The sequence below is a fragment of the Armigeres subalbatus genome, chromosome 3, assembly GCF_024139115.2.
Source record: "Armigeres subalbatus isolate Guangzhou_Male chromosome 3, GZ_Asu_2, whole genome shotgun sequence".
Lineage (NCBI taxonomy): Eukaryota > Metazoa > Arthropoda > Insecta > Diptera > Culicidae > Armigeres > Armigeres subalbatus.
Genome location: NC_085141.1, coordinates 358,917,400 through 358,928,415, shown reverse-complemented (window position 1 = coordinate 358,928,415; position 11,016 = coordinate 358,917,400). Strand labels below are relative to the sequence as shown.

General features: G+C 44.8%; 1 protein-coding gene across 6 annotated transcripts in view; it reads right to left on the bottom strand.

Moving 5' to 3' along the window:
- Nucleotides 1-946: 946 nt before the first annotated feature.
- Nucleotides 947-11,016, bottom strand: part of LOC134226211 (uncharacterized) — a 182,884-nt gene continuing 172,814 nt past the window's right edge. For 5 of the 6 annotated variants that reach the window (XM_062706828.1, XM_062706826.1, XM_062706827.1 and 2 more), the window contains 2 exons: nucleotides 2,541-3,291; nucleotides 947-2,482 (listed from right to left, as the gene is read on the bottom strand). In XM_062706828.1, coding sequence (XP_062562812.1) covers nucleotides 1,465-2,482; nucleotides 2,541-3,277 — 1,755 coding nt within the window. In that variant the 5' untranslated portion in view covers nucleotides 3,278-3,291 and the 3' untranslated portion in view covers nucleotides 947-1,464. Of the gene's footprint in view, nucleotides 2,483-2,540; nucleotides 3,292-3,364; nucleotides 3,691-11,016 lie in introns of those variants that run through there. The other variant, XM_062706830.1, reaches the window with a different exon arrangement.

Below are 11,016 nucleotides of genomic sequence, written 5' to 3'. Positions count from 1 at the left end.
AAGAAAGACGTAAGAAAGAAGAAGGAAGAAGGAGAAAAAAGAAGAAGGAAGAAGTTCTCTGTTCACTTTTCTCTTCCCATTTTTCACGTCTCACTTCTCCCTTCTTACTTATTATTCACGTTCTTTTTAATCTTCGCAACTCGTAATTTGAGGTAATTTTTTTTTAACTATTCGGCCAAACGGCATTCGGCCAAATGACCCGTTCGGCCAAACGGCATTCGGCCAAATGGCGTTCGGCCAAACGGCATTCGGCCAAACGGCATTCGGCCAAATGGCCTGACTCCTTCAAGATGATGCGGCCAAATGGCGGATAAAGCGTAGCAAAGGGAAAGCCTTCGTATGATGCCATGTTGAGCGGCCTAAGCACTCGTAAGGCAAGTATCAGCAAGAGGAATTCTTTTGTCTTGGACGCGTAGTGTCAATTTTATTTGCTTTCACGCCCTCACTTTTTTAAATTTAGAACGATCAGAAGTTGGTGATTTAGGGCTCATCTGTAGCTACGAAGTTGTGGAAGCCGATGGATGTCCTTCGTGGAGTAGTTGGCAAAAACGTGCTTGTGAGTTCGAATCCCATTTGTAGTAGGTATATTTTTCGAATTAAATCTACGAGGGGTCCGCAAATCATTCACCTCATCGATTCACTATGATAGCTGCACATAATCATTTGCTTTCTCGCCAGCTGTGAGATACATTTTCATCGGATTATTGTCTGACATTCTGAACACATACCCGGCCCACCACAGTCGTCAGTTTTTCCGTCTAGCATGGAAGATAATAAAAAAGAGGCATACATTTCTCTCGATCTTTGCTAGTTTGCTCAACACCAACAACTAGTTACAGTAGCTGAATTTTGAGGTTGTAACGTGGACATGTGACATTGAATTTTCCTTTTTTATTATCATTAAGGCAGAAGAGGGTTGTGATTCAAATAAAATAATAAACAAAAATCTTCTACTTTGAGTTTAATAAATTCGTACATTTCCTATTTCTAAAAACACGTAAATATTCGAAAAGGCCTTTGATTTGGTCTTTCTTTTCATTGCTTATCTTGGTTAGTGTAGTCATTCCTTTAAGCTATATCACATCTACTATTTTCCTGCCCTGTTGAAACTTATTAGATGAGACACGTTCTACATAGGTACAATTGAAACTTATTTAATAAATTTAATAAAGCTAACAAGATCGGCTTTCTTTTCTTCATGAGGCACATTGATTAAGAACTAATACGATTCGAGCATTAAACTAGAACGACTTCTAAGATGGCACGAATGATTCATGACTGAAACTATACTACTCTAGGAAACGTCCATTAGTTATGCCATGCATTTCGAGGGAGGATATAATGGTGTTAAAAAGCGAGACGTTAAAGACGATATTTAAAAGAAATGTTTCGAATTCAGAATACGATTGAACGTGAGTATTATCTACGTGGCATAATTGCAGGACGCTCCCCTATCACATTGGTCTAGTGTAGGCATCTAGAGAGAAAGTACTCCAACGAATCCCGGAACTGCTCCAACAGACTCCCAATCACTATCCGGTAAATGTTCAACGTTTCGTCCGACACGAGCGGCCGGAGAGAGTCCTTCACGCTTCGAAAGTACTCCACGAAACTCTGGGGCGGCTCTTTGAACCGATAGCTCAATTGAATTTTAGTCGCTTCGCTTCGCATGCGGTATCCGTAGCGTTGAACCATTGTTAAAGCAAGGCCGTTGTAATCGCGACTGAACCGAATCTGGAAATGTTCCAACCGACGAAATAGGTCGTCAAGGGTTATATTTTCCACGGCATACAGTCGAAGAGCCTGGAAAATCTCATTTTGACGGCGAGTGAAGAATTTTTCAATTTCGAGGTTCATGTGCTTTCGGAAAGATTCGGTAAGGGGTAGGGGAGTTTCTGAACAAGCAGTTGGTTTAGGGCACGAATTTTGGTTTTCGGTTGAAGGGCTTAGTATAATGGGGCATAGTGTGGGATGTTGTTTAAGAGGAACCACTTTTGGACGATGAGTACCTTTAGGAGGATCCGGTGGTGCTGGAAGAGGCATCGAGCGAAGAATTGAATGCCCCTGGCGTAGTTGTTGTTGTTGTGGGTACTTCAGCATGTTTTCGTATTGACTAAGTAGTGAATTTTTTGAGAAATCAAGTGGTTTTTTGGGATCATATAGATTATGGAGTGCGGCTGTTCCGAAACCGAATTGTGGTGGGAGATATCGGGTTGACTTCTGGACGTCTGGTGCCAGTACAACTCGTTCAGTAACTTGGCGTTTGTCGATTGGCGATTGAAATGGTGAATATTGGTTGAAGGATGTGTGGGATACTGATTGTTGATCCTGCGGGAAATGTCGGTGGAGCTTTTTTGACGGTTTTCGAAACACTTGTGGCAGAGGAAAGTGACTTGATTTGGTCGATTGTCTTATCGATGGCTTTAGTTGAACGGATTGTGGCATCACATTCGCTTTTGCTGGTGGTGAGAATGCAGAAGGCCTGTAAAGAATGAAATGTTGTAATATAGTTTCTCAACAAAAGCGTATCTTGCAATTACCTGAACCTACTTCCGATAGGCTGATTTGAGGGTTGAATTCGGTAAAATACATCTTTTTGAATTCGTGCTGGCAATCTAGCACGATGCTCGGCTGTCCGGCTTATTCTATTTCCATGACTTAAAGATGTTTTGGTATAAGGATGCACGCGGAACTCTTTCAGTTTGGCAGCTAAGAGGCTATGACTAGATCCAACAGGAAGTGCCTTCCTAGCAGGTGATGTTTGGATTGATACCACAGGTTTATTGCTGACTTCTCGTTGTAGATCGTTTTGATCACACTGCTTCTGTCTAATGTTTTTGGGATCATTGTAAACCAGCTGAGTATCAACAACCGTGAAATTGAATACCAACTCCGGCCCCGTCGTTGAACTGTTTGATTTTTCTTCAAGTTTTCTACAGTTTTCACTTTCAGTCTTCTTCTCCACAGTCTCTCCGTTATTGAGCTTACAGTCTATAATCAGATCATTCTTATCGTCTTCGTCCTCCAGATCGTCACGATCAAAAAATCCCCCATCGCTGGGTTCCTTCTCAATATTATCGTAGTAGATTTTCGAAGGTGGCTGTGTTAAATTTTTAATGATTTTCTGTTCCTGTTCCGCCAAATCATCACCAGTCACGTCGATGAACTCATCATCTACGTCTTGCAGTGGTTCAGCCTTTTCAAATTCGTAGCGTGTTTTCAGACCTTTCAGCTCCACCTGGTAATCAGCCAACGTCTGAACAAACTTTGTGCGCATTCTGCAGTTGAAATCTGAAATAGATGATAATGGAATAAAGCCATAAATTACTTTGCAACTCTTATCAAATCATCTTCGTGATCTAACCCTAGATATCACAAAAATCCGGAGAACCATCCTGCTCGCTAACAGTACACTTTAGCTAATGGTCGCGGCCAGCAAAACTGTCCGGGTTTTTATATATAGTGCTGCCTCGCCCCCGGAGTGAGGCTTATCGCGGCAAAATTTATGCAAACATAGCCCCAATCTGAGCTGTCCTGATAAGAAGCGAGGCCCAGTCAACCTATCCAAACACCCAATAAGCTCCGGGCACGACCGAAACACCAGAAGACGGGACAGGGCGTAGGGGATTGACAGCAAATCGATGGGCATCCACGAGATAGTCACACAAAACCCGTATACACCTATATTTATTTCTGGTAACGTGTTGATAACCCGCGACGAAATTATGGGGATGATAATTGATAAGATAGGTAAGCTTTTTCTATGGCTACTGACTTCCTCCAGCCGGCAGAGAGTTCAGCAGATAACTTTCAACTGATCCCTCTCGTCCGTAGTCAAATGAAGCCTGGCGAAACCCATGAGCCAAGCTGTTGCATACCTTTTGAGACGTAGTGTCGAAGAGGCGTTGAGGAATATGGTCGTCTATGGTATGTTATCGTATTTGGACTTGTTTTCGAATGTTTCTTTGTAGACAATTGGATACTTTGTGTGATTGGCAAGTTTGATTAGATGCCATCTGTCTAATAATGAGCTAGTCTGGGGGGAAATTTCTGTAAATTTCCATGACGTACGTGGATTGTCCCAAGTATTACTACGCATCTGTTTCAATATGTCCAGACAGATAGTTGACTCATGCATCATGAATCATGATATACCTCAATTGAGAAAAATGTCCAACAAATTATAAATATGTATAATATTATAATTTTGGGAATTTTTTTTTTAATTTTCATAAAATAAGCTCGTCCCCTTTCTTGGATAATGTTGAAGTACACTTTCGAACGAAAGACAATGTCATCAAAAACGAATAAAGTTACGATTGAGATCTAAAATAATCACACATTACTCTCTCTCGTCGATTACGATGAGGAACAGTAACGGTGATAGAATACATCCTTGCCTCACACCAGCTACGACCCGGATAGGGTCGGACAAGACCCCATTGTGCAGCACTTCACACGAGAAGGCCTCGTACTGTGCCTCGATGAGGCCGATGATTTTCTCAGGAACTCCCTTGCGTCTCAGGGCGCCCCACATATTCTCGTGATTGAGACGGTCGAAAGCTTTTTCGTAGTCAATGAATACCAAGTAAAGGGACTCTTGGAATTCGTTGACCTGCTCCAGAATGATGCGGAGCGTGACAATATGGTCCACACAGGATCTTCCGGCACGTCCCATTGTTTGCTTTTGAAAATTGGTCATGTCGGACTATGGGATCAGAAGTTATGACCAAAACACTATTTTTATGCACAAAACACGCTAAAAACACACATTATTATTTTTTATTTTATTTTTTCAATTGAAGTGAATTAATCAGGGTTTTTTTTACAAAAAAAACACACTTTGCGCGGAACTGGTGGATCTTTGCGCGGAACTGGTGGTTTTACCGAAATTCGGTGCCTGCGAATGCCTTGACGGACAATGCCACGACATTTACATCCCGCGAATTCCGAGAACTGCTTAATCACTCCGATGTGCAGCAGTGGTTAACATCGCGTTGCCACTGTTAAGCGAATCCGGTTGAGCGTGTTAACCGAGGCATTAACATCGCAATTCGTTCCTACGGACGCGACTATCAGAGATTGTGGGATTCACGATTATCAGAGATTGAGGTAATAAATTCCACTCTAAATTCCTCCACTGGCACGGCAAATGCTGGGTAAAGTGCACCATTGGTACTTCGCGTACCTGAAGGAATAAAATAGACCCCATCTCGCGGTCCTTAGCCTCTTACTTAGCAAATCCTATCCCTACCTCCCAGCGGTGCTGGCCGGGCAACCTTAGGGAAGATCGGGTAACCAACCCCGGTGGGAACTTTGGTCGTATGCTGACAGGGAAGGGGGGGGGTTTGCTCCTCTCCGGAGGTGCAAATATTATTGAGCGTCTGTTCTCCATGTCAGGATCGGCTCACAACAGCGTCTGTTCTCCATGTTAGGGGCGGCTGATCATCGTCCGAGTGCCAGCGAGCGACTCTAAGGTAAACTGTGCACCATGGTCCACCGGAAATAAGGAGGAATGGCCCTCCGGAAATTTAGGGGGTTTGGTGTCAGGCCCTGCAAGCCAGCCAAAAAAAAACTCACGCAACGAACAATCAACAAGAGAGTACGGACCGGAACCATCGGCGAAGACCACTTCGACGAAAAGGGACTAGCGATTGGAAACTCGGTTCGTGGAACTGCAAATCTCTCAACTTCATCGGGAGCACACGCATACTCGCCGATGTGCTCAAGGACCGTGGATTCGGCATCGTAGCGCTGCAGGAGGTTTGTTGGAAGGGATCATTGGTGCGAACGTTTAGAGGTAATCATACCATCTACCAGAGCTGCTGCAACACACACGAGCTGGGAACAGCTTTCATAGTGATGGGCGATATGCAAAGGCGCGTGATCGGGTGGTGGCCGATCAATGAAAGAATGTACAGGTTGAGGATCAAAGGCCGGTTCTTCAACTTCAGCATAATCAACGTCCATAGCCCACACTCCGGAAGCACTGATGATGATAAGGACGCATTCTACGCGCAGCTGGAACGTGAGTACGACAGCTGCCCAAGCCACGACGTCAAAATCATCATAGGAAATTTGAACGCTCAGGTTGGCCAAGAGGAGGAGTTTAGACCGACTATTGGAAATTTCAGCGCTCACCGGCTGACGAACGAAAACGGCCTACGACTAATTGATTTCGCCGCCTCCAAGAATATGGCCATTCGCAGCACCTACTTCCAACACAGCCTCCCGTATCGGTACACCTGGAGATCACCACTGCAGACAGAATCACAAATCGACCACGTTCTGATTGATGGACGGCACTTCTACGACATTATCGACGTCAGGACATATCGTGGCGCTAACATCGACTCTGACCACTATCTGGTGATGGTTAAACTGCGCCCAAAACTATCCGTCATCAACAATGTTCGGTACCGACGACCGCCGCGGTACGACCTAGAGCGACTGAAGCAACCTGATGTCGCCACTGCATACGCGCAGCATCTCGAGGCAGCGTTGCCGGAAGAGGGTTAGCTCGATGGGGCCCCTCTTGAGGACTGCTGGAATACAGTCAAAGCAGCCATTAACGACGCAGCGGAGAACAACGTCGGGTATATGGGTCGAAGTCTACGGAACGATTGGTTCGACGAAGAGTGCAGACAGATTCTGGAGGAGAAGGACGCAGCGCGGGCGGTCGCGCTGCAGCAAGGTACCCGACAGAACGTGGAACGTTATAGACGGAAGCGGAGACAGCAGACCCGCCTTTTTCAGGAGAAGAAATGCCGCCCGAAAGAAGCGGAGTGCGAGGAGATGGAGCAGCTGTGCCGTTCTCAAGAAACACGCAAGTTCTACCAGAAGCTCAACGCATCCCGCAAAGGCTTCGTGCCGCGAGCCGAAATGTGCCGGGGACTAAGACAAGGTGATGGACTTTCGTGACTGCTGTTCAACATTGCGCTAGAAGGTGTCATGCAGAGAGCCGGGTGTAACAGCCGGAGTACGATTTTCAACAGATCCAGCCAATTTATTTGCTTCGCGGATGACATGGACATTGTCGGCCGAAAATTTGCAAAGGTGGCAGAACCGTACACCCACCTGAAACGTGAAGCAACAAAAGTTGGACTGGTGGTGAATGCGTCAAAGACAAAGTACATGCTTGTGGGCGGAACCGAGCGCGACAGGGCCCGCCTGGGAAGCAGTGTTACGATAGACGGGGATACCTTCGAGGTGGTCGAGGAATTCGTCTACCTCGGATCCTTGCTAACGGCTGACAACAACGTTAGTCGTGAAATACGAAGGCGCATCATCTGTGAAAGTCGGGCCTACTACGGGCTCCAGAAGAAACTGCGGTCGAAAAAGATCCCGAGCAGCACGAGTTAGACATAAATGGTTGCAGCAACTTGATTGTGACCGAATCTGGTTGCATATAAGTTGCAGTATCCTATGAGGAACATGTGTGCTGCTAGGGATTCGCCACCGCACCAAATGTGTCATGTACAAGACGCTTATAAGACCGGTTGTCCTCTACGGACATGAAACATGGACAATGCTCAAGGAGGACTTGCAAGCACTCGGAGTATTCGAGAGACGGGTGCTTAGGACCATCTTTGGCGGTGTGCAAGAAGACGGTGTGTGGCGGCGAAGAATGAACCATGAGCACGCCCAACTCTACGGCGAACCTAGTATCCAGAAGGTAGCTAAAGCCGGAAGGGTACGATGGGCAGGACATGTTGCAAGAATGCCGGACAGCAACCCTGCAAAGATGGTGTTCGCTTCCGATCCGGCAGGTACGAGACGACGTGGAGCGCAGCGAGCGAGATGGGCAGACCAGGTGCAAAACGACTTGGCGAGCGTGGGGCGTATCCGAGAATGGAGAGATGCGTCCTCGAACCGTGTATTGTGGCGTCAAATTGTTGATTCAGTGTTATCTGTTTAGATGTAAACTAAATAAATGAAATGAAATGAACATTCCTCCACTGGATACAGTCCATTTCGCATAGCTCGAGGAGAAGAGATAGTCTTGAAAGAAATAGATCATTCCCGTCTCGAAGAGGAATGCGAATCTACAGTCGAAAAACGTCTCGCGTGAATAAAAGAACAAAACCCTCAATTGTTCTCTTTAATTAAAAAAAAAACGTTCAAAATAAGTGATACTATGTATAAAAACACAAATCTTTAAAATGCCAACGAATACTACAATTCGAAATTCACAGAACTGTGCATCTAGGAGTGAAAACCGGCCATCTTTTCGTCTGGAGCATCAGTACCACATGAAACCCGGTCAGGGTGGCCTTCGTCGGTGAACACGACGGCCAACTTTCAACTGTTATGCCGAGGTTTTTTCGGTCGACTCATTCGGCCCACATAGTTGCCGACCCGGTCGATGGTACCGTAATCGGGAGATCCAGACATCATCGGCCTAAACCGCGATCTTCTAATCCGGAGCGTTCGGACAAGCCTATCCGTTCCGTATCGCCTTTGTCGTTGAACACGCCAAGCTATTAACGGTTACCGATTTACTTCGAACGGGTAGTCGGCCAACATAGCGGCAATCCGCCACCTTTTTGTCCTGGAACCGTTGGGTTGACTTTGGCGGCGAACACGCTGAACTTGTCTCGACTACCGCCATATTTCCGGCCGACGCAATAGGCCCACATAGCTGCCCACCCTGTCGGTGGTGCAGTCTTCAAGAATCGTTGTCGTCGTCGGCGTAAAACACCATCTTTTCGTTCGGAGCGTCCACCTGCTTTGCAGGCACGCCGAGCTTGCCACCAGTACCGCCATCTTGCCGTCCGAGACAAACTCCCACCCAGCTGTACATCCTGTCGGTGGTGCAACTTTAGAAAACCCCGATCGTCGTCACCTTCTTCAACGAGATCCTACGAAGATATCCGTCCGACGCCTTTTTCGCCACCACACCACGCTTCGACTCCAACGATAATCGCCCTGCCGTCCACCAACCGTTGCCGTTAAAATAAAACAGTAAGTCAAAATTCACTTTTATTTGTTGTAGGACCCCACATCCGAACCTCTTCCCTACTAAATATCGCCCTGGGACCTGGGAAACAAAAGAAGGTCTCTGGTACCCACCCCGGAAGCAGCCGTTGGCTCAAGATCAGCTGCTTGGGGCTTGGTGATCTGTTTTATCGAGAACGAAAGTAGTTTTGTTCTAGCGTATTTTTTTAGGAAAGATCCTCTAGATGATCTTTATGTGGTGAGTTAATTTATTCTACAGGGCGTTTTGTATGTTTTGACCTTCCTAAAGGTTTTTTTTATTGGCCACGCAAAATTTGAACAACTTCTCATAATAATGACCAAATGCTTTCATTTTTTCACAGCACAAAGCCATAAATAGGATATTTGGATTTTAAGTTATTGCCTCAATATGGGGACACTTGATCCCCCATTAGTCACCCATACAAAAATTTGGCGAAAAAATTCAAAGAAATATAAATCTGTTCTCAGGCTTCTAATTTTTTGTATATTTGACAGATTTCATGAAGGGTTGACAGGAAAGATTATTTATTGCGTAGATATCATAGAAAAGGGATCAAGTCTCCCCAAATTTTAAAATTGCATGTGCTGTCGAATTCAATAACAAAAATCGTTCATGTATACGCACAGTAATTCGAAAATCCCGCGTATTTTGAAGGAAAAATATATAAAAAATCTGAGGGCACCTTTCTAATTTTATCACAGCAAGTTCTTGGAGAGGGATCAATTTCCCCCGAATATTTTGAATGTCGATTTTTGACAGCACTCCAAAAAATCGACTGTGTATCAATAACAACAATAATTTAAGGATTGTCATACATCAGTAACGTTAAAAACTATATTTCCTAGAGAGTCTGTGTGGAAATCACGTATGTTCATTTATGTTTGGCTGTAATACATCGGAAAGCAGAAAAGGGGATCAAGTCTCCCCAATATACAATAAATTTATTTTAGGTATAATTTTTTATTTATATGGAACGTAACGTAAGAAAAAGGGCAGACCCCCCTCCTCCCATAAGTGCTTACGTAATTAGTGTACGACCCCTTATGAATGTATTGTTGATATAAATTAATTCGACTCATTGACCTAAATGACCATTGTGGGCCGGGATGATCAGAACTAGTATAAAGACTCTTGGTTTTAGTGGGTCGGGTGGGTCAGTTATGACTTATCATTCCCACACTACCTGAGTTTTCTTCTCAGGTGTCTGTTTGCAGATTTCCGTTTTCCCATGTCCAAACAACAGTGATAGTTCGCTAAATGGGGCCCGACCATACTTTAACCAGCGAAAGCCATTTGCCATGGGGTTTTTTTTACATGTGTTGATGTCAGGGTTCGTAATGCTCACTCAATCTCAGGAGCACACGATTTTCCCTCACAAAAGTTTTCGGGGAGAAATCGCTTTTCGGGAAAAAACAGCCTGGAGAGTGATAACAATTTTTCGCTCACTTCGATTGCCGCTAAACGTTGGTTTGCTCTTTTTCTTTCATATTCGAGTCTTTTCGTGACATCATAAATGCAATTTGTAGTTGCTTATATGGAACAAATAACTTAATGCTTTTATACAGATAGCGTGGTGGTGTGGCTAGAGTGAGCGCATCCCCACAGCTATTATTGTTACTATTCTGGGTTCGAATCACGACGCGGCCATACAATTTTGTAATTGTTCTGCGATAATTCTCGCCAAAAGTGAGTGAGAGGTAAAAGTAATGATACGAAAAATGATTTTCATCTAATAGACAGGATTTTCGTTTATCTTCCAATGCTAATTCTAGAGAAAAGATTGATGGGTGAAAGATGATCCTCAACATAAACAACGAAACAAGATTTTCCCTTGGCCCGAAAAACGCTTGCTTTGGTCTCATTGAAATGAAAAGTCGAAACCCTGGTTGATGTCGTTTACTTTCTGCATTGAACAAAGGAAAACTTTACGGGCAGAAATTTACCAACGTAAGCGATTTGATCGCCGCGGGGGCAACAACCAGTCGCTAGGACGCTGCATGTAATGTTCCATTTACGTGTCCATTCCACCGGCGACA